This window comes from Dreissena polymorpha, chromosome 1, assembly GCF_020536995.1.
Source record: "Dreissena polymorpha isolate Duluth1 chromosome 1, UMN_Dpol_1.0, whole genome shotgun sequence".
Lineage (NCBI taxonomy): Eukaryota > Metazoa > Mollusca > Bivalvia > Myida > Dreissenidae > Dreissena > Dreissena polymorpha.
In genome coordinates this window covers 50,829,576-50,854,650 of record NC_068355.1, presented here as the reverse complement: position 1 = coordinate 50,854,650, position 25,075 = coordinate 50,829,576, and the positions used below count along the sequence as shown (strand labels likewise).

The window sequence follows — 25,075 nt, the reverse complement described above, 5'->3', positions numbered from 1 at the left end:
ATAGAATATAGCTACCACTATTTATATTGTTAAACAGACCAGGGACTTATACACACAATTTGTTTGTATGGGTCCCCGAAAAGACTACGGCTCCCGACAACGTTAACCCAGTACCATGTTTTCTGGCGCCGCACTTCTATATTAAACGTTTAAGCATTAACTAATGTTAATAACAACACAACAGTATGAAATCTCCACAGAGTAAAGACACACCTTTGCGTTGGACCAATGAAATCCCTCATGTGTTTTAAATGTCGGCCAGTTGAAATATATGTAAACAAAGGTTTCAAAAGGATAAATTGGCTGAGTACGTGTTGGTATATTTTCCGTACCCGGGGTACATTTAAGTGTACTTAAGAGTACCCGGGGTACATTTAAGTAGTACCCGAGCCGACAATGACCATTCGAGCCTTACTAGCACGACTATAGTATAGGGCTCTGTGCGACAATATTAAGCATGACTAAATTCGCGTTTAACGTCTCATTAATTAGACTACGTGTATTACGCATTCAGTCTAACAAACACACAATCGTAACATTGAATTTGAAAGTGGGTATTGACGATTTTGTCTAATATTTATATAAATTGTGTAAAAAACTTATTCTGCATATATTTCAATATAAATTAAAATAAAAGAAGAACATGTGTCGAAAAATGCGAAATAAGCCAGATATATAATTCTGAAATCGAAAATGTCTGTACAGTCGAATTCGCCAGCATGTTTATCGTGCATGTACGATGTGAATCGCATTTTAATTTTACAGATCATTTTAATTTCCTGCACAACGATGTCTATTCATTCGTCACACGAACACTAACTAACTCCGATCCTAATAAAAAGACAAATGCTTAGGTTATTGTAAGAAATATGTACAAAATATCTTCGTCACAATCGGCTCGGGGCGCTAATTTGTCTTTGCTTCATTTTATGAAATTCGACTTCAATGTATAATATTTCTTGCCTATTTTGTGTTATTGTAACATATTTTTATCAATATATTACAATTGAACACATATCAAAATCGTGCATACCCACGCGAAGTAAAAGGTGTATTCAATGCCACTTTTGAAACGCCCCTTGTATCGTAAAAAAGTAGGTGAAACGTGCAGCCAGATCAGACAAGACGTCAGGCGAGACAGCAATGGCCTTGGATGTTTACACACTACACTCGCATGGCTATAAGCTGCACATTCGGATAACGTCGGTAATTTCCGATAAGCAAAACAAGAAATACACTGCATCTTTAAAAATATTTCTTTCAAAGAAATTTTACTAAATGAAGTAAATATTCGTCTCCCACTAATGCAATGGGAAACGAACGACACACCTGTAAACTAAGCTAGAAATTTTAACGCTTATCCTCTTATCATGACACTATACTACTTGTATTTCTGTGTTTTTTTCTCACGAAGCGTTTACCGCCGGATTTTCATTCATGTATTTATCTATAACTCATGTTAATTTAAATCTTAAAACAGTACAGTGTTATCGTCATACAGATAGCATTATCGATAGTCCATTCGGTGTTCCACTTACGATTTAATACTTGGAAAGGTGCGAGTAAGCAGCCTTGTCTCACTCTGGATCTCACTTCGAAGGCGTCGATGAGCTGTCTACTATGAACGATTCTGCATGCCTTCATTAGATTTCCTGCTGATATTGTAAATCGTTTCTTGCACTCCGTAGTGTCTCTGTAACTCCGTAGTGTCTCTGCAGTCTCCAAAGGGACTGCCGGTCAACGCTGTCGAACGCCTTCACATATCGATTAATGTGACATACAGGAAACTGGCTTGTTGGTCACGTTGATGCGGGTCTATTGAGTCTTTTATTCGGTGCGGCAGAGAGCGATACATAATTTCTCAAGTCACCTTTTGTATGGAGCTTGATGAGGTATCCCTCTTTTCACTATGTTGGTTTTTAGTCTTCCCATATGTTGCTGGACAGCGTGGGTAGAGTTGCTCCACACTGGTCTCGACATCAGCCTTCAGCGCTTCTTCCGGTTTGATGCCAGGTCCTGCAGATTTGCCGTTCTTCAGTTGCTTGATGACGCTGCACATCTCTCCTCTCGTGGGAGCGTAGCAGTTGATTGCCAGAACGAGTGTAGCTGGAGGTACCTGCAATTGGTTCACAGGAACTGGTCTGTTGAGTAGCTACTGGAAATAGCTGATAACGCTCTTTCAGTTTTCTCGTACTGGCCTCACTGTTCCTGCTATTCTCTTGATGATTGAGTACATGTCCTTGGTTCTGTTCTGATATGCAGACTCGTCGGCTTCTGTTGCCAGCGTCTCTAGGTAGTCCCGCTTATTTGATTTAATACTTCGCTAGAAATTCTTATTTGATTCTATGCAATATCCTTGCGCTTTTGCTGCTGTTGTTCTGCTGTTGTTGATACTGTCTTTCTTTTTCTCTTCTTTCTCCAATTTTCTGAAGCGCCTGAGCTGATATCCACACCTTGTGGGTGTACAACTTGGGACCCATTATTTCTTGGAATGTTGAAGTCACGACTACCTTCACGTTTTGCCATTTCTTCTCTATCGTCTCTTCTTTAAGCAGGGCATTTGACTTGATGGAGAGAGTGACATTGGACTCTTCTTGCTACCAGGTGTCTTTCAGCGTAGCGGTGTTGTTACGCTGGCGTTGGCTATACCCTGTTTAACTTTTATTCAGTTTCAGTTTCCATCGGGCTACAACGATCGAGATGATGATCCGAAGCAACGATTGCTCCTCGCTTGACGCGTACATGCTGAAGAGAGCGACGAAACTTCCCCACAATGCACATTTGGTCGATCTGGTTCTCCGTCGATAGGTCTGGTGGCACCAAGTTGCCTTTTGTATCATTCTGTGGTTAAACAATTCCTCCTATGTACAGGTTATTTATTGCGCACAGGTCGACAAATCTCTCCCCTTGCTTCCTTATTATCTCCTAATGTCATCGGTTGTGACTGCCGATCTTGGCATTTATGTCATCTATAAAAATGATGATGTTTTCCTTTGTTCTGTCTGGTATGATGGTTGACAGTCTGTTGTAGAAGATATTCTTCTCGCCCTATTTATTGTCGTTGGTCGGGCTTAGAACTGTATTATGTGCACGCTGATCATCTTGTTCTTTGTTTGGAAATAGGCTGTCATGATCCGTTTCCGTGCAACTCCCACCCTATGCGCGCATTGTGTGCCAACAAGGAAATTATCAGGGCTACTCCCTAAGTGTGTCCTGCATCCTCCTGCTCATGGCCCGAGAACAACAGTAATTCACCAGAAGTCAGTCGCTTCTGCCAAGAACCAGTCCGTCTTGATTAACTGATTCATAGGATGATGAGGTTGAGCCTTCACAACTCTGCGGCCACTTGTCCTGTATTCTAACTTTTGTTGTCGGTCCCGGCGAGCTCGAGACATCGGGTTTCGACTGTAGTAAATTGTTTGGACGTTCCATGTACCGATGGTGGTTGTGGTCTTGGTGGAGATGATGGTCTTTGGTCGGATGGCTTCCAATGGACCATAGCTTACATCGCCCTGCGTCATACGCCCTCTAGATGGAGGTCCATCTTCTCATGTCTGTTGTTGGGCTGTTTGGCGTTTTTATAGCAGTTAGTTTTTTCAAAGGGTAGGGTAGATAACCTTTCGTCAAACCCTTCTCCTTTTAAGCGCGGGCTTTGGACCGTCTTCGGTGGATTTTTTACCAATTGCAGCACTTTTTTGGAAGTACATTTACAAACAGTACACGATTGACTTTAATACATATTTGTAGGAGACGATCATTTAAATAAAGTGTATTTGATTTTTTTTCCCGTTCATTTATACCACCGCCCCAGGCATGCGTATTAGATGGTTAACGATTAATAGTGAACTATACAGCAGACATCCTATATATGGTTTACGGTGTAAATATAACTTACAGAAGACGGTTTACGGTAGAGAGTTTAAAATACAGGCACGTCTTGCGGCGGATAATTCAAAATACATAAGACGTCTTATTTCGTTAACGAAAATAACAGGAGATAGTGCAAAATACAGAAGCTATCTTTGTTGGTTTATGGGGAATATTGTTATACGTACAGAAGAAGTATATGATACGGGGCATAATTTTAAATACAAAAGACGTCTCAGATTGTTTACGGGTAATAGCGCATGATAAGAAGACGTATGACATTGTTTATTTGATATGGTTCAAGGTACAGCAGACGTCTTTGATAGATTACGGGGATAGGACAATATACAGTAGTAGTCAAACATGGTTTACGGGTAATAAGGCAAGGCAAAGCAGAAGTTAAAGTTGGTTTATGGGGAATATTTCATGATACGCTGAAGTTTAAGACGGTTTACAGGTAAGAGTACCGGGAAATGTGCAATGTACTGCAGAAGTTAAAGTTGATTTATGGGGAATAGTTCACGACAAGCTGAAGTTTAAGACGGTGTACAGGTAAGAGTACCGGGAAATGTGCAATGTACTGCAGAAGTTAAAGTTGGTTTATGGGGAATTGTTCACGATAAGCTGAAGTTTAAGACGGTTTACGGTAAGAGTGCCGGGAAATGGCAATGTACTGCAGAAGTTAAAGTTGGTTTATGGGGCATTGTTAAAGATAAGCTGAAGTTACAGACGGTTTACGGGTAAGAGTACCGGGAAATGTGCAAGGTACTGCAGAAGTTAAAGATGGTTTACCGAGAATAGTCTAAGGTACATGCGAAATGCATGTATGATTCTTATTGTACTGAAATCAATATTTTAAGGCAAGTTTTACAAAATTTTGCTCTATGATATACGCGTGATATAATTGGACCGTGCTCTGTGAAAAGGAGTTTTATGCAGTGGGAAAAGTGTCGTCCGCACAGGCTTATCAGGGACGACACATTGCGCTTTTATTATCTTTTTCGTTTAAAGAAAGTCTTTTCTTAGAATAAATGCATTTTAGGCAAAACGTGTCGTCACTAATTAGCCTGTGCGGACTGCAAAGGCTAATCTGGGACGACACGTATCACATATGCATTAAACCACTTTTTCACAGAGCACGGCTCAATTTCTTTTTTCAATTGTTCGTCAGCAACTGTTGTAATTAGTTAACACAATATGTGTCAAATTCAGATAAACGTCAGAGCCATACGGCCTATTCGTTACATTTTATATGAATCGGATGTTCTTAATGATCCTGCCTTGTTTTTGTCTTATAAACTTCATTTATGTTAAAATGTGTTCAACGAAACGAATAGTTCATTTTTAAAAAACTATATCAAGAAAAATCGTGTCTGCGCAAACTACTGTCCCTTTTCTCGGATGTGGGGGTCGGGAATGCCCCCGGACACCATAAAATATGCCTGCACATCCTTGGAGGGCTCGCTACGCCCCTGTAATGATTGGTCACTGTAGCATATCGTGTCGAGTCAGCAGCATACAAGTCTATGTCTGATTGGTTTCGTAATAACCCAATATCATTTATATAAATTAGAAACAAGAGAGGGCCCAAAATAGAACCTTGAGGGCACCACTCTTAATAGTTAGAGGGGTAGAAAAACTAGTCCCTAGTTAAATGCATTGTTGCCTTTGACTAAGATAATAATGAAAAAGCGACAAGGTACCATACGAAAAGTGATGAAGTTTTAGTTTGTATAACAGAATTGGTTGATCTTCTAAATCAAAAGCTTTTTTTCTTGTCAATAAAAATAGAACCAATACAATTAACATTATCTACATCTTTTAGCCACTAATCAATGAGTCGAATCAGTGCTGTTTGGCAAGACGGATTTTCTCTAAATCCTGACTGATGTTTATTCAATACATTTGTTTTACGAAAGAATTATTTTAATTCATTTGATAGACGTGTTTCGAATATTTTGGATATAGTTGGCAAAATTGAAATCGGACGATAGTTATTACAGTCCTCGCTGTCTGTGCTTTTATATATTGGTAGAACATACGCTTCTTTTAACAAATCTGGGAAAATTGATGTACGAATACTATTATTTATTATTGAGGTAATAGGTACAACAATATGCTCTCCACAGTATTTTATAATATTTGCACCAATACCGTCAATTCCCGTAGCCTTGCTAACATTTAAATTGCCAATTATTTTACTTACTCCGAGATGGGTAATGTAATTTAAAGAAAATTAATGCTGTTTTAAGGATTTGTCGAGATAAAACTTCAAGTAAGCAAAGTTTTCTTCAGGAAATTTCAGCTTATGAACACTATTTGATATGTTTGTAAAATGCTCATTTAAGGCAATTAGCATCCTACTTTTGTCCTCAACATACACACCGTTCACTAAAATTTTATTTGGCAAGTTCACTCCGCATTTTTGATCATTGTCATTATTAGATATCTTTTTTTTCCAAATATGTGCCGTACTAGTACCATTTTTAACAGCATTGTTTGAATATTCTTTCTTGCTTTTGCGAATTAGTGCAGTAGTTTTATTTCATAACATTTTATAATTGTCCCAGTCTTTAATTTTGCGGAAGTGATCTCTATAGCGCATACTTTTAATAACTTTTTCTTTATTTATTCATTTTGGCATAGGTGTGCTTTTTATTCTCTTTTGCTTGTAAGGGGCCTGCTTTTCTAAAACGCTATTCAAAATTCTGTATATAGATAAAAGGGACATATTTGGATCGTGAGCAGTTTCAATTAAATTTAGTTGCGAAACCGATATATCAAATTGGAAATCAGATATCACGTACTTTTTTAAGCATCTATATCTATAATCGAATGAGTGCCTTGTTTCGAGATTTTATGGTTAATTTTCCTTGTCTTGCATACCGGATAGTGGTCGCGTAAAGATTTTTGTGGGACATTAGTAGTACTTACTCTAATCGATTAGTATATATATGATCAATTATTGAAGACGATTTATTTGTGACTCAGGTGGGTGTGTTTATCAGCTGCACGAGGCCATGCTTTAATACAGTTTTTGACCACATTTTGGCCACATGCGTCAACGACTTAATTTTTAAAGAGGAAACATTAAACAAAATAATCAGAAACCACAATAAAGGACGATTTTGTTTTTTTTGCACACAATACATTCTTACAAAGCGATTAATACATATTGTATAATACAAACAACATGTGTATTATATATATCGAAGTTGGATTAGTTCGCTTCCAAATCTCGGAGGCAACGTTGATATAATTAGTATTCAAAATTATTACGGCAAATACATAATGTATTAATAATATAATATTATATGTTATCGAATAACCAATTGTGAAGCATATACTATTTAAAAACATACACGCTAAATATTTCAATAAATTAAACCTGTTTTTAGTATTTAGGAGAACCTTTATCCGGGTGAACGCTCTGATTCGTTCCTGGCATCACGCGGGAAGCGTAATGCATAAAGGCAAAGTCTCGTCGTGTGTTATCCGTTGCCTCGTTCTGTTCTCTCGTGACCTTAGCGTTCATCAAAACCGAAATAATCTTGTCCCGGGTAAACTTGGATCCCCTATCAAACCAGTCGATACTGGTTAGCGACGCCAGTCCGGGAGGGACCTTGTAATTCCGGGCACTCTGTGGCAGCGTATGGATTGGCTTGATGACGCATTCGCCTTTTGGGCGTACTGCTGCCCCAGTCTCTGTGTACAGTTTCGAGTACGCGATCGCCTCCTCACAAAGGAAGTGAAAATAAGGATTATCAGCGTTCTCAGTCAGATAAAAGAGCAACAGGCAACATTTGTTTATGACGTCTTGTATGATGGAAATCCTCGATTGACTGAAATAGGCCTCATTGTCAAAAAGCTCTATGCGAATGTCACTATCTCCACCGTCCCATCGCATTATTTCCGTGAGTTCGTATTTGACCCTTACTACATGCTCGTAATCGCGCTTGTCATATATAATAACGGCATCGAAGTGTTTAATGTGCTCCGGTCTCAAGGACTTAAACTGGTCTTTGACCGCGGATCTTATGAAATCCTTTACTTCACTTGGAACAGCATCCTTTGCCTCTTTTTCTGGACGGTGCATTGTGGGTTATCAGACAGCGTGTGATTGGTTTGGTACGCTTAAACGGACTGGTTTGCTACTGAAAGTTAGCAGTGTTCTTAAATCGCTTGTTTCCTGAAACAGAAATTTTAAATAATATGCACGCTCACAGGAAAAATGAAGAGCAAGTCTAGATAGTATTTTACAAAAATATTTTAGAGATTATTATTTCAATAGCGGTTTGTTAATGTTTTATTTCAAAACATATCTTTCTTTATGTAAAATCTGTATTTCAAAATAATAAAACTGCATTCATTGTCAATTAACTATATAAATTTAATAGTTTTCCACAGTACGGGTTTGATTTTGATTAGATTTTACGATTTTTTAATTTTGTTTTAATTTCTTAAAATATACGCAGCTCTTTGAAAACTTCACATACAAAATATTTAGATTTCCTTTATTTTTTACACAAAATTGTTAATTGAACGATGACATCAAGAAATCATCTTAAACATATCCAAACACAAAAGATGCAGATTATTTAAACCTGTTCGATGACTCACTTCAGTAGAACAAACAGCACAGTCAAGAACGTAATCTAAGTTGATATTGTTGCGGTAAACCCAACGGCTTTTCCGCGATGTATACAGAGCATATACAAATGACCTATTTAACTAATATTTGGACTTCAAACATTAAATTAGCATTTTTTTCAGTTAATTTAATAAATTAATAAAATAATTTCATTTCCTGATGACATTTGTTTACGTCACTCGACTGTTAAATAATTTCCTTAAAAATCTCTCATTATGCAAAGTCTTTGAACAGATATTAACAATCTTTTTCATGCAGGGTACATAATACTTCCCTTACTTTCGCTAAATATTAACGCACGTCATTTTTATTAGCTTACCTCATTACATGAATAAAACATACTGAAAAAACAACAACAGCAAATTTGGCACGATTACATTTCGGAGCTACACGTGTGTTATGTATTGATAGATTTCAAAACCTGTATTACAAATCGTTTTTGCAATAAATAAATTGAAAAACAAGCTATATATATTATGAACGTTATTGTAGATTGTTCGCTAATATGGTAAAATCTCAGCGATTGAATACTTTATTTTAAATTTGAATGTGTTATTTTCCTCATTTTACAAAAGTGAATGAAGTTAATAAGTTTCTATCACAAGTCCTACACTCACGCGAAACTCCATTGGAATTTTCATCCCTCATATAAAAATAACCAAACGTGCGAATGCGTATTGGGAAATATTATAAACAGAAACACACCTTGTTATGCATGTCAGAACATTCTAAACAGACACTAAAGGTACTTGTTCACAGATTGTCGGAACGACAATTTTCTAACCTTTTGTCACATATTAAAAAAGTAAAAGAGCAGTCCATATCAGGGAGCGAAATAAAACTAATGCCACAGACTCACACTGAACATATATTTGTGTCTAAGCGTAATTATCATAAGAATTTCAAAAAACTATCACGCTGAGCAAACGCAAATTAATAGGAACATCCTGTATATGTCGGAGATTGAATAATTTGCTTCGAAATCTTGGAATATGGTTGATCTATATATTATTAAAATTATCACAACAAATACATAATGGTATTATAATAAAAACTTATGTATTATCGAATAATCATTTGGTAACATATAATGTTTAAAAATACAAGCTTAATAATTCAATAAACTTATTGTCTTAAATAAGGAGAGCATGGGAGCATGGCGATGTATTTTCAACAAGTGCATGTTAAAGGGACCTTTCACAGATTGCGGCAGATATTGAAGTTTGTCATTAAATGCTTTATAATGAGTTTATATTGATAAATGTGAACATTTGATCTAAAAAGCTCTTGTAAAAACAAAACAAAAAAAAAAAAAAATAAAGAAAGAAAAAAATAACCATCAACTGGGCTCGAACCACTTACCCCTGGAGTAAAAACGCTTAGACCATCCGTGCTCATGCAATGTTTTATGTATTTTATACTTTATATAAGCAATCCTCGGAGTGTCAAAAATATAACGACAACAGCAGAACTCTTCAAAATTATTTAATCGTTTCGCATTGAAATGCTTTTTAATTTCAGGTTTTAAATCGTCAAAAGATGCATGTAATGAATAATTTAGAGCATGGTAAATATTCAGTATTACTGTTTCCTCACACATATCATAACTACAACGAAAATTTGCGAATCTGAAACTTTTTTTTATGATGTAACTTTACCGGTGAAAAGGCGCCTTTAACGCATTTTTAATTCGAAAAGGGCAAAAATAGCGCGAAACAAGAGATGTGTTTGTCAGAAACACAATGCCCCCTTTTGCGCCACTTTGAAGCCATTAATTTGACCTTTGACCTTGAAAGATGACCTTGACCTTTCACCACTCAAAATGTGCAGCTCCATGAGATACACATGCATGCCAAATATACAGTTGCTATCTTCAATATTGCAAAAGTAATGAACAAGGTTAAAGTTTTGACGCCGCCATATATTTGACCTTTGACGTTTAAGGATGACCTAGACCGTTCACCACTCAAAATGTGCAGCTCCATGAGATACACATGCATGCCAAATATCAAGTTGCTATCTTCAATATTGCAAAAGTTATTGCAAAACTTTAACCTTGACTTTAACCAAGGTTAAGGTTTTGGGACAGAATGACAGACAGACAGAATGACAGACAGACAGACGGGCCAAAAACAATATACACCCGATCATTCGATCCGGGGGCATAAAACGGATGGGGTGGGGGGGGGGGGTTAATCGCATTAAAGGCAGTTTGGGGGAAACATTAACACATATACATTAACACAATTAAGTGTTATTTTAGTATTATTGTTGTTTTTTACTGAGGTAAATTAATATATTTAATAGGTTAACCTTTCAATATCTTCTATTTCAGAGCCATGCTATTTCACTAAACTGAACAGCGTGAACAGCAAAATACAGCAGAATTTGCACATGAATCTGATTACGCACAGATCAAGTTTAAAGGGGCCTTTCCACGTTTTGGTATTTTATCTTTCTTTTATTTTATTCTCGTTTTTACTGGAACTTTTTAGATCAAAAGTTTACATAAATCAATATAAAGCATTTAATGCCAAACTTCAATACAATGCCAAAATCTGTTTACAGGTTCCTTTAAATAAAAACACGTTTGTCTGTTTCCATTTTTGAACGATAATTGTGTACAATGTTTTTACTATGCAAGTAGACTGATCTCCAAATCTCAAACACTCATTTCCGTAGTATACATTAACTATTCAGCTTTCTATTTTATAGTAATTTTTTTCATCTTAAACCTAATCTTCGTCGTCAATGGACGCACACATTTCACCTATCTTGTTATAAATGCATGAGAACCGTCGTTTATTAAATTATTATTTGTAATTTTCACCGAGAAAATGTTTTTCTCTATTGTCCACCATCTTGGGAAAGGGCGTATGCAAATAGGGACATAACAACATTAAATCGTATACATATCCGACTACTTTTGTAAACCAGTTAAGCCTGATGTGGTTCGGCTACCTGCGAGCGTCATCACTCGTGGCGAATACCCTCAATTGAAACATATTCGCGATTAATTGTTTAATACAAAGTAAACGGATGCTTTTGACCCGTAATAGTACATGTAATCCAAAAGTGTTGCTTATGCACAGTTTGACGTAGCAAATGTACACATAATCAAGTTGTCGCAGTATTTTTAATAATATGAATACTTGTAGCAATCGAAAACTTCGCAGCATTCACAGGTTTTCTGCACCAAAGTGTATGTTGGTTTGACAAGGTTGAACATTATTTAATCTATCATGCAGGTGTTTCAGTTAATGGTCTTTTTAGGCTAATGGGCATCGATCGGTGCATTTGTTTTCATTCTTATCATGAATTAAAAACAGCTGAGATTAAGCGCGAGCGCGATTATATTTTGTTTATAAAATGTATAATGTTAACGCATCAATATTTATTTTCGTAGCTATACACACTAAGTAGTAAATGTATTATTGGCAAAGAGAGAAATCCCCGTTAAACTCTACTTCAAAACTTTAATCAATTGTAATCAATTTATTTCACAATTCACAAAAATTCAGGAAAAACAATCAAAACTAAGAAGTAACGCATTATTTTGATTATATACGTGAAATAACATGTAATCTTTGTGTACATGTATACATTCGAAAAATTGTTCCCCTGGCATCCAAACACGACGACATAATAAATATAATCATAAATATCGAATAATTGCTTCTTTTCAAGGAAACTACATAAAACGCAAACAACTTTTATTCATAATTAATATTGACATGTGTTATTTGAGTAGGGTTTCAGCTGATGTTTATTTGATTCTGAATATTTAAAAGAGATTTGCAATATCTTTTGAATTTAAATGTACATTGTTGACTCTTATTCTACATTCACAGTGTTTACATAATTTATTTTGAACGTAAATGTGTTATTATTTTTGTCAATTTTACTGAAATGAATGCGGCAAGTTATTTTTTATTTACATTAATGACATCCCATCCTTCGTTAAAAACTCATCATTTGATCTTTAAGCAAACGATTTAACTTTACACGTTCAAAATATACAATTAAATTTGCAAAACGAGTTGGACAGTATAGCAACATGGTGTTCCTTTAATAACATGTCAATTCATCCAAACAAAACTAAATGTATGATTTTATCAAAAGCTCGTAGTTCTACTGACAATCTTAGACTTAATATTAATGGCATTGTCCTTGAACAAATCAAAGACTTTAATTTACTTGGAGTTACGATTGATGAGCATCTTACAAGGCAATCTCACATAAAAAACAGTGTATGTAGTAAACTTAATTTTAAACTGGCCTTATTAAAACGAATTAACTCTTTTATTAACTATGAAACAAAAAAATCTATTTTACAACTCATATATATTAACGACTATGGATTATTGCTGCGCATTATGGTGTTCAGCAACACAGTCACACTTACGTAAAATACATTTGATACAAAAACGAGCTGCTAAAATAATACTGAATAAACCATATTCAACTCATTCAGCTCCCTTATTCAAAGTCAACTTGGTTGGTTGACATTCAATAGCATATGTCCTTTCCTAATTGGATCTATTGTTCATAAGTTTGTAATAGGCGCAATGCCCTCTTATTTCAATAATGTTATTGGCGTCGCTCTGGAGAGCGGCGACTAGTATGTAATGCATTTTTTTCGCTTATGGGAGAAGTTATTGTACGGATCAATGTATATATTTTTGTTTTAAGAATATCTTGCATAGTGGTGATTTTTTGTGTAAATTAGTGTAAATAAGTACTGCATTTGTGCATATTACATTTATTCCAACATTTATTGCCAATAATGCAAAGCTAATTGTTTTAATTAATAACTGATCCACAACTGATCACAGGGGAAAGATCACAGGGACTGGGCAAATACGCGAAACTTTCTGGTTTTGTATAAAAACAAAACATTTGCTTATTTAGTGGAGAATAAATGTAGTACGATATTTGACGACCTATTGCGCAAGCAAGTTTATTGGAAGGCGTAGTAGAACGAAAACGTACAATGTATTAGTTTATTAATAGACATATAATAACGATCGCTATACACAACTTCACCAAATAGCAGTACATAAATGATGTCAGCCGGAATAGCTCAGTTGGGAGAGCGTTAGACTGAAGTTATTTACGCAACAATCATCTAAGGCCCCCGGTTCAATCCCGGGTTCCGGCACGAACGGAACAGTGCGGCGGCTGACAATTTTTTTCAGTCAGGTTAATAAATATAATAAAGCTTTATTTTATGTAGACATTTTAAAATCCATTTTACTACAATTGGACATTTTTTTTTAATTAATGGATGCCGCGTGGTGACAACGTTAATTAAAATTTCTTACATCACTTAAATATCTTATAAAAAAAATACACGTGTTTTTATATTAACAAATAAATGCAAACAACACATCTATTATCCATGTATTTTTATGGTTGTCTATCATAGGCCCTAAGTACTATCCCTACCACATATAGAGCGCGGAGCGTGACACGTATTATTGATTGTAACAATGAGTTGCGATAAAGGAAGCAGCCGCTTATCAAGGAGGAGCTGTGTCCCAGCAACCCGTTTCCCTAGAGTCAAGCACTTCTCTGAGTTTTTTTTAAGAGCCACATATAGAGCGCGAAGCGCGACACGTATTACTATCCAGGTGGTATGGGCCCTTTAGCATTATCCGACCATTACGTCCATAGTTATCTTTTCCATAGTGTTTTTATATCAGCATTACTCGATACCTATTGAAAATGATGAATATCGGAGCAATAAATCTATTATGATCTTTTACTGAATTTCATAGTATTGTGAAATGCAGCTTCTTTATGCAATTTAAAGTTTTCATTAAAAAAAAATCAAACTTTTACAGTGTTTTCATATCAATGAGTACTCAACCCCTATCGTTAATGAGCAATGTAAGAATAAGTTCAGAATCATCTCCCCTTGAAGTTGAGAAAATATAAAATTACGCCTACAAGATGAAGCAGATTTTTTAAAACCTAAAAAAGGAAACCAATGTAAATAAAATGAACAATGAAATATTTGGGGATTACAACACAAAATCATAGATAATGGTTATTTCGGGTTATAACACAACATCATAAATTATGCTTATTTGGGGGTTAAAACACAAAATTATAGATAATGGTTATAGACAACTATGTTTTTCTATTTTGTTTAAAATAATCGGCCAATATATAAATATATTAATATTTACAGTAGAAAAAATCGTTCCATGTAACTTCATTGAGTGCCTTTTACACTGAAATTCCCGACGCCCTTTGATGCTTTGCATCAATACTTATCTTGTTCATATCTCAAATAACAATGTGTACGCACTTAGATCCATCACACACACTGATATTATCTATTCCGTTTAAAACAAATTATGGAAAACGAGCGTTTTCTTTTCGGTCACGAGCCATATGGAATTCATTTCCAATAAGCATCCGACATAAGTCTTCGAATACTACATTAAAAATAAACATTAAAGAATACCTACAAACAAATCATTGATATTCATGTATGCTCATTTTTTTCTTTGTTAATAATTTGTTGTGATGTGTCTTATGTGATTTATTTTGAAAGATTGATTTTTGAAAGATTGATTTTTTATTTTTGTATCATATTTTGCATATTTTGTATTATCATAATCATCATCGTCATCATTATCATCATCGTCGTCGTCGTCGTCTCGGTCGTCGGATAAGGAAGTTATTATAACATTTAACTGTATAGTTCATTTTCTTTTATCCCTTGTATGTTCGTATGCATGTTTCAAAATATATACTTGTGTTTTATTACTGAAGACCGCATTGTAAAAAAGAAATTATTTCTTAATTTGAATTCTTCATGAAATAAATTTATTATTATTATTATTATTATTATTATTATTATTATTATTATTATTATTATTATTATTATTATTATTATTATTATTATACGTTAACAAGCGGCTTTAACACAAACTGTTGAATAACAGCACACACTCCACAAAACGTAATTGGAATTTCTAACGAAACGTGCACATGGAAATACGATAAACAATATACCATTTGGCATGCGCAAAACCCTGTGAGCAGAAATTAATGCAATGCAATTAACTAATATATCCTATTTGAATTTCTTTACATATGATTGTTCTTGCTATTAATGGAAAAAATATAAAAGTTTAAAGGGATCTTTTCACGCTTTGGTAAATTGACAAAATTGAAAAAAGTTGTTTCAGATTCGTAAGTTTTCGTTTTAGTTATGATATTTGTGAGGAAACAGTAATACTGAACATTAACCATGCTCTAATATAGCCATTATATGCATCTTTTGACGATTTTAAAACCTAAAAATTATAAAGCGTTGCAACGCGAAACGATTGAATAATTTGGAGAGTTCTGTTTTTGTCGTTAAATTTTGTGAAACTACGAAGATTGCTTATATAAGGTATAAAATACGTCCAGATGTGTACCCGGCGGAATAGCTCAGTAGGCTAAAGCGTTTTAACTTCAGGACTCTGGCAAGACTCCAGGGGTCACTGGTTCGAAACCTGCTCCGGGCAATGTTCTTGTCCTTTTTTTAATTTTTTTCTTGATTTTTTACTGGAGCTTTTACGATCCAATGTTTACATTTATCAATATAAAGCATTTAATGAATAAGTTAAAAAAATGCCAAAATCTGTGAAAAGGCCCCTTTAATATTCCGTAAATAAACATTATTATAGCTGAGCAGAACACACACAAAATGCAGTGTTACGAAATACTTTAACCGACTTGATTGCTTTTAGTGGTTGCGTTGTATGTAACGAATGACAGGTAAGAACGCACGTGTTGATGAAAAAACGTACTAGATGTGTCAGAGTGACAACTCAAGTTTGTATAAAAAGCTGTTTGTACCAGTAAGCATGTAAGCTGAACAATAAATATAAGTTAGAGTTGCGCAAATGAAACATTAACAAAACAAATATGAGGTTTGACATTTGCAACGTTTATTTGCTATAGACCACTATCGAGTCAAGGTATATAAGTACTTACATCACGCTGGTTAATATATATTTTTAGTGTGATAAAAAATGCGTTTGGTCGAAAACATATGTGATGTACGGTCATTGCTTTGATACATTATTGTGCAATTGATCGTCATACTTTTAAAAGTATTACTTACAGCGGTATTGTTATATTTCACACCACACTTTTGTGTTCTTGATCATGTATAAATATGTTTTTAAAACAATGACAATGCTATTGTAATATTGCTTATTGATTAGTTAAATGAGTAACGCATAATTTCAATGACCCTCTGTGTTGGTGTATAGGAAACCATAACTTATCACCAAATCTGTGTTGATTGTACATGATTTTGACAAATATGTATCATTTCGTATAAGATCAGATATGTCCACAAAAAGGACGCCATGCGCAAGTTGGTGTATACGGTAAAACATAATCTTTTCATCTTATAATATTTCACAAAAACTAATGCTGCAAAATAATAATTTGTTACAAACAACGAATTTTTAATTATATTTGTTTCCAGATGTTTATAACGCACTCTACTAAGTCTTTTAGCTTGGGTTTATACTTTTTGGAATTGTATGGAGGACAATATTTAGTGGAAAGGACGCATTTTGTGCACTTAGTTTACCACCTGCCACCTTAAATTTCTTCTTTTTTTGGATTGGCTGTGCATTGTGTCCATATATGTTTCATTTGCTCGACGGTTTTTGTCTAAGTAGTTTTTTCCAAGATAGACATAACGTCTTCCTTTGAACAGAAATACTGGTACATGGCTCCTTGAATACCGAGCAACTCCTTGCTAATGCCTGATGCCATTTGTTGCTCAGTTAAATCAATACAATACGGACCAGTATCCAGGGTGAATAATCAACGGGGTTTTCATGGGTTTACATACTTGCTGGACAGAATTTAAACACACCATTAAGAACTTTATTTTATTTTCAAATATCTCAATTAATTGAAATACATTCGTAAAATCTTAAGTGTATAAAAGGCAGTTTTTCAAGCTGTTTCTTTTGATATCCTTAAGTATAAGAATACAAAATCGAATACGTCTGAAATCGGTGACAAAATGTCACGTTGCGTGAAGCATAACCGTGCAGTACACAATAACTTGATACTACAGGCTTTTAAATAAAGTAATTCTGATGTATTTCACATCGCAATGACTAGCATTAAAGTCTATATTTTATGAACTAGTTAATATTTAGAAGAAAAAATGTTTAAAAAAGCACCACTTACCGGTGTGTTTATATCTATTAACGTTTAATTGGGAACCCCACAAAGTCACGTACTATTGCACCCTGGTATCACTATTAGATCAAATGGATATGCTGCACTTGGCGGTATTGTGGAATACGATTAAAAATAATCGATTATGCAGGTTGCTTCAGCAGCAGGCCTCTACGATCAGTGATCGTTCAGATTTGGAAGCTCAAAGTCCATGTCATTTGTCATTTACCATTATCTTCTTCCAACATAGACACATCGTAATTCACTGTCTCTAATATGCAAAATATATCATTATTAATACAGTGATAATGCACGCTATCATTCATAGGGAACAAGCAATTATTTTATCATATAATAACAAAGGAATGAAAACAGCATACATCAATAGACCACCTCAAATGTTTTGAAACATACTGCAATCAAAACTGCAGACAGTTTTCAGAACAGTAATATACCTCATATTCTTTTATCATTTTGTCGTTGTATGACTTCCACTATGACAATGACAATGTTGGTGTAAATTAATTACTTCAAATCATAACAAGGCTATTTTAACAACATTTTCTGTCAGTTTTTATTTGGTTACACTACATAATAGCTTTAAATGCATCACATTGTAATACTACATCACTGGATAAGATTTGTCGCAGTTGTAGTTTTAATTGTTAAGAAAACAAAATGTTCTTATTCCATCTATGAGTATATAATAAACTAAATACCAAACGTAAGCTTATAACACGATGACACATATATGATACACAAGGACGTTCACCTTTACAATAAATTAACTTACATTTAATTAAATTCAAATATAATGTTTGCGACTCGTATTTGCCGTACACACATTACTCAACCTAAACTGATATATGAAATTATATATGTATTTATAACTGTTATACATAATATATGTTTAATTCATTCGTGTAAAGGACATGTATTCAAGCGTTTTTGCACTACAGTCTGTAATGTTTGTGTCTGCCAACATCTCATTATTTGGAACTACTCTAAGTACTTGTATTGAGCCACTATAATCTGTTTTCGCCGAGATACCAAGTCATAATTATGTAACAATAAATGTTCGTATTATTGCATGTGGACTTTTTGATATAATGCAAAAAAGACATTAACTGTAGTTCTTAGCCACTTTCATAGAAAACGTATTGTATGCAAAACGTCCGCGTACGAGTTTGTGCAGTAGAGTACGACGCATTTTCGTTTTGTGCTCGGCCCTTGCAAGTGACGTAGCACGTGCCTACAACGTGCTGACAACAACATGATTTGTATCTGTTATGTCATATTTATGCAATGTTTAGGTTTTTACATACATTGTATAATCGCGGCTGCATTGCGGGACGTTTCTCGGCAGTTCCTTGATGCCCATTAATGCATTCATTGGATAACAAAATACCAAAACGTTACTTTTCAGCGATTTCGATGTGATATGTTTTCCTTTGTTTAATAATACGTGGAAAGGGAACAATTGCTGCCGAAGTTCAATTAAAATAATATTGAGGACATATTTTTTATCGCTGCTTTATTGCAACTTAATAGTTATATTATTTAATTTTAGGTTGATTTGATATAAAAATAACATGTAATAACAAGTAAGATTATATATTGATTTCTGAATGTTGAGTGAAATTTATTAATAAAAAATATATGCCTGAATGTATCAGTGTAACAATATTACAATATGCAATAATGAAATCATCGAAATACATAATTTATTCCGTATATAATGAATACATACACGTGTATATAATAACTAAACATTTCAAATTTTATCAATAATTAGCTTACATTGTATTCACTTGATCACGTAAATATTTTGTTTTCAATACTAGTAAATACCAATGTCAAAATCCAAATTTTGGCTTTTCCATGTTACTATTACTGGTCTAGGAAATTCCCACGGTTTTCCTTAACAGAAAGATCGACTACTCGTGCGTGTAGCAATAGAAGAAATTTCATACTAATAATGCAATGTAGTAAATCAAGTTCGTTTTGCTTTTGCTCTAGACATAAATTTATTTCCATAAATTGCTATGCTTCAACTTATTTTTTTGCTTATTTAATTTAAAGTGCTATGCGTAATCAATATTTATAATGCAATATTTAGAGTTGTTTTGTTATGCAGTAAAATGGTGGCCTTCTTTTCTTCATTTGGTGAATCTATATTTAACATTGGTTTGCGTTATCATAAACTATTATGAGAAATAAAACACAAATAGACGATTTGCATACGATAAAATTACATTGATACATAATTGCATTGTTTTGATTGCCAGCTTGTTACAGCGTTTATTGGTATTGTTTGTGCACAAGAGTTAAAATGACGTTTTTGTAGTTGAAGTTGTAGTTTTGTAATTGAATCTTAAAATGGCATAACGATTTATAATAAATACTGCAACAGCGTTTTAGATGTGGGAGATATATGAATCAATACTCAGTTAATATTGCACGTTCAAAAATAACATTTAAGATCAGATTGTTTCGATTTTACAAAGAGCTTGAAGGTATTTTAATTTCATATGAGCTTACAAACTATATAACCACAAATATATAAGACTTTAACTTCAATTAAATGTGGCTATTGTTTCTATTCAAAATATGCTAATATGCTAATAACACTCCATTAAAGACTATTTAAAGAAATTAAATATAAAATGCTCCCACTTTTGTTTTCAATAAACGGGAGTTAATAGTGCTAACAAGACCATGGGTAAATGATACTTCGTTGGCTTTCATTATAATAGTAGAACTGGTCGATGTATATTCATTCTTCTTACTTATGTTGTTCATGTTTATAGCTTTGAACGATATATATGAAAAATAATTGGTCACAAACGATGATTTGACACTTTTGTACATTATTTTTTTTATGGATTAAATACGTAATTCCCATAGACAATGAAAAATGATAAAGTTATTCCTCTGCATTCAAATTTTAACGATGTGTGTTAATTAAGGCGTTCCACTGCTTCAAACGTTGTTTACAAATGTTTAAAAAGTATTAGTGAGGTGTCTTAAGTACACGTGTATTGTTTTCAAAATGTATCACTTATCATGTTACTATTACCAAATGATTATGTTCGTTTTAACAATGTAATACTATTACCAGATGATAATGTTCGTTTTAACATCTAACCCCAATGGTTTACAAACAAGCCTGATAAAATTTAACTACATTATCATTTGTTTTTCGTACATGGGACTCAAGATTGCATAAACAACAAGATGTGTTTGTGAAACACTATGTCCCCCCCATATATTTGACCTTTGACCTTGAAAGATGACCTTGACCTTTCACCACTCAAAATGTGCAGCTCCATGAGATACACATTTATGCCAAATATCAAGTTGCTATCTTCAATATTGCAAAGGTTATGGCCAATGTTAAAGTTTGACGCAAACAAACCAACAAACCAACAAACAGACAGGCCAAACACAATATGTTCCCCAGTATAGACTGGGGGACATAAAAAGCTATTATTTGAACGCAAAATCATACAAATGAAATACTAATTAAAATGAAAACAGATAAGTAAAACACTATTTCAATTGTTTTTTAATGAACATTATGAATGAATAAATGTCATTTTAGAATTACGTCATCTCTAAACAAATCTGCTTCACGCCATGCTAAACAATACATGTCTTTAAAGAAGACAAACGGCGATGAAAAAATAGTGAACTGTCTGTTTTCTCTTAAATTATGTTCGATGACCAAATGAATAATTACTTGACACTCGGACCACCGATTGTTCGATCGCCACTTAGAAAGCATATCGAATCCTAGATTATTCGAACACCTTAAGAAAACGTAACATGAACAAAATAAATTTGAAATAATCTAATGCATTAATATTTGCGCCAAGTTTTCTTCATAAGAACCTTTATATTAGGTATTCATGAAAACACAATTGTTAACTAATTTGATCGGAAAATAAAGACAAACATAGGTTTACATAAATGCTATACTATAATTATCTAAACCACACGAAAAAGGGCATTACAATTAAGTTTTCGTATTATATAGTACCATTATAAACATGTAAAACTTACACAATTACAAGGCATTACAGACAATAAATAATTTGAATCTTCATTATATTTGTTTACATGTATGTGATTAATGGAAGAAATTGAACAACGCGTTTTGCGATAAAGTTGCTTCACATTTTTTGTGTTTATATGCGAACTACTTTTTTTATACATGTACTTATAAAAAATGTGTTATTTTATCAATTAAATGTCACTTTACAACAGAAAAATGCGTCGATCGTTCGAACATGTGAATTTAATATTCCTTGATGTTACATATACATAGAGCTTAAACGTCCGAATCTTTATTAACATTTTGTGAGAAAAATTCGTGCAAATCCATGAAACTGTTTGTATACAGACTGATATCATATTTCCATGCCAGTACAAAAAACACTGTCATATTTAATAAAGCACTTAATAATCCAGGGACAACTTTTTACTAAGGTCCTAAGTAATTGATCGATTGTTTGGCAGAAAAAAATGGAACCAGCGAGCGCAACAAAAAGTATTAAAAGTTTTCGATAAAATCATAGGCGAGTTTAGTGCACAGAAAAAAATTGCCCGTTTTAAATGAACATTTCTGCCACGCATTTAACGCTTACTATTTCCAAACGTTTCCTCTTAATAAAATTAGGCTCAGTTTTTGATTGACTTTTGTTGCCGCTTTTGTGCTAATGTTAGTGTTTATTTTGACACTCATAAAATATAAAATACTGGAACAGCATTGTTCTGCAACTAGTTTTGTAATTTTGTAATTTTAAATGATTGAATGTCTATCTTCATAATTTTTAGTCGACAAACAACAGCAAATATATTCAGCTATTCAGGCACAGTTATTTTGAGGAACATGGAAATGTTTTTACTTTGTATATTTGCTGTTTTCATGCAGGTTTGACTTGCTAAATACTGATGTTCTACTTGCCTTTTTATACATTAAACCAAATTTGGCGGCATTTCAAATCAGAAGAATTAACCGCTGTGCGAAATAATTCTGCATAAATATTTTTAGCTATTCAGAAAGTCTCACATGGAATCGTAAATTTCATTGTATTGACGAAATTCGTCTCATTCTATTGATGGGGGTTAAATGTCACTGCGTTCGTCTGATCTCTGTACTAGAAATGGATAACTTACTCTAGAATTGGCGAAATGAACATAGTCGAAGATATAGTTCGAAAATAATGAATTAATGTATTTCCTAGTCTTCTTTTATACATTCTAAAAACGCCATGCGTGTTCTTGCATTGTCATGTACGTTCTCAGCTCAGTTCCGAAAAAGATATACTAACATATACAAGCATGCACACCTGAATTAAATGAAAAACGCAACATCCATAATCTCATTCAGGCCACTTAACGAATGTAAGGTGCGGCACATCCGATGAAAAGCTGCTTATTTTGTTGCGGCCTAAATAAGTTATATTTCTAATTTTGAGATAATCATTAATTGACGCATTTTTTTCCAAATAATTATTTTCACAAAACATTGTTAATGGATATATAGCATATATTCATGACGCCGCGAAGAACCTCAAATTATTATTATTTTGTTGGCATGTCTGATATTTGAGTAAGTTGTCAGAAATTTTTGAGAAAAAAGAAACAATAACCTACTTTTGCTGAAAGAATAGCAGAGTTCGATCATTGTGATGCTTCTGCCGTCGCCAAGCAGGTAAAACCTTAAACTTTCGTGCTCGTTCGGTGACAGTCGGTAGTGTCCGGAACGCATCGTTTACCCGACTGCCATTTCTTGACCTCAACATCGTTAAAACACGCTTACTTTGCAAAAACGGCGAGATGCACCACATAGTCCTCTCAGTGAGTAAGAATAGTATTCAATTATTAATGTTCTCACATGCATTCACATATAATGTTCGATCACTTCACAATTAAATAGTTCACCTGATATTTAATTCTAAAAATGTTTACGTAAACACGATCAGTCACGAGATTGAATGATTACGAATAGTAAAACTACAGTGGAAAATACGGCGGAATTTCCCACTACGCCTTATTACAACATGTCACATACGAGTTTTAGCATGTATTATTGTCTGGTTAAGATATATGTACACAATAAATCTATATAAACATGTATCATACTTCTGCTAACTTAAAAGTAACTACTGATGTTTTACTTAATGTAAATAATTGGAATAATTATGTAAAAGTAGTTCTAGCATAACGAAATGAAATTAAAAATATAAGTATAAAATAGCAGTAACACTATTAAGGAAATAATACTCGCATAAGGAAATATACATGCTGACTTATTTAATGAAAGTTATGAATAATAATAATATTTTAGAGTACTTAACAACAATAGAAAATAGTAATTAAATAATAATACTCATATCTTGTTACTCACAAAGTATTGTTGCTAGAGGGATACAATTTTCGGAAATAAATATATACAAAAAGTCAAATAGCAGATCAATCGAGATCCTTAGGCTTTTATTGTCATTGGACATTCCGTAATGAGCTGGATCCACTGGATCCAATACCGTTGTTTTTAATACAACTCAGAAAGACAGTAAGGATTGAAAACTTACTTATTGCCATTAGGAATTGCATTTGTAATTTGTAGATCCTCCATGATTACGAATTAGTTTTGCTTTCGAGGCTCATTGCGGAATGTCCAATGACAATAAAAGCCTAAGGATCTCGATTGATCTGCTATTTGACTTTCACTCGTCAATAAATATCGACTATTACACGTATGATTTATCTTTTCAACATAACCAGTCTGTATTAAAAAACAAAACTTGTGAAAACAGCGCTAAGTTACATACAACTATGACAATAAATATCCGGAACCGAAATTTTATAGGGGTGGATCCGTACCCGCGAATCTGAAGTTGGATCCGATATCATCGGATATTTCGGGTACCCGTTGCAGCCCTATCAGGTATCATCTCGATACACAATTGTATCCAAATTTTTAACAGTTATGTACAAGTTTATGTGTCCCTTTGCACTTCTGTGCTTTCTGTTATCAATTGAATGCACAATAGGGTACCGACACAGCTCTCACCAGGAACCTAAATCGAAATCTTTTTTGTAATATCTACTTACATATGTTATGTAATACCTTAAATACTCTATGTTTTTGGACACTTAAAAATAATTATTTTTTCGTGTCCGAAAATTTAGTTACGAAAAACATTCAAAAATGACAGGTGTCCAAAAATTTAGAGACAAAAATGTAGGTGTTCGAAAATTATAATTATATTGACATAAATGCAATACATATATGTAAAATATTTTTCTTGTGATTAACTCTTCATTTTCTGC

At 33.8% G+C, this 25,075-nt stretch overlaps 1 protein-coding gene across 1 annotated transcript; it reads right to left on the bottom strand.

The window, feature by feature from the left end:
• Positions 1-6,975: 6,975 nt before the first annotated feature.
• On the bottom strand, positions 6,976-23,732 carry LOC127880385 (uncharacterized). The gene is made up of 2 exons (XM_052427758.1): positions 23,396-23,732; positions 6,976-8,056 (listed from the first exon to the last, which is right to left on the bottom strand). The coding sequence occupies exon 2, from the start codon at positions 7,961-7,963 to the stop codon at positions 7,262-7,264; it is 702 nt and encodes a 233-aa protein (XP_052283718.1). The 5' UTR covers positions 7,964-8,056; positions 23,396-23,732; the 3' UTR covers positions 6,976-7,261.
• Positions 23,733-25,075: the final 1,343 nt, after the last annotated feature.

Bases quoted from the DNA above. Each gene is read 5' to 3' on its own strand.
- LOC127880385 (XM_052427758.1), bottom strand. From the start codon at position 7,963: ATGCACCGTCCAGAAAAAGAGGCAAAGGATGCTGTTCCAAGTGAAGTA.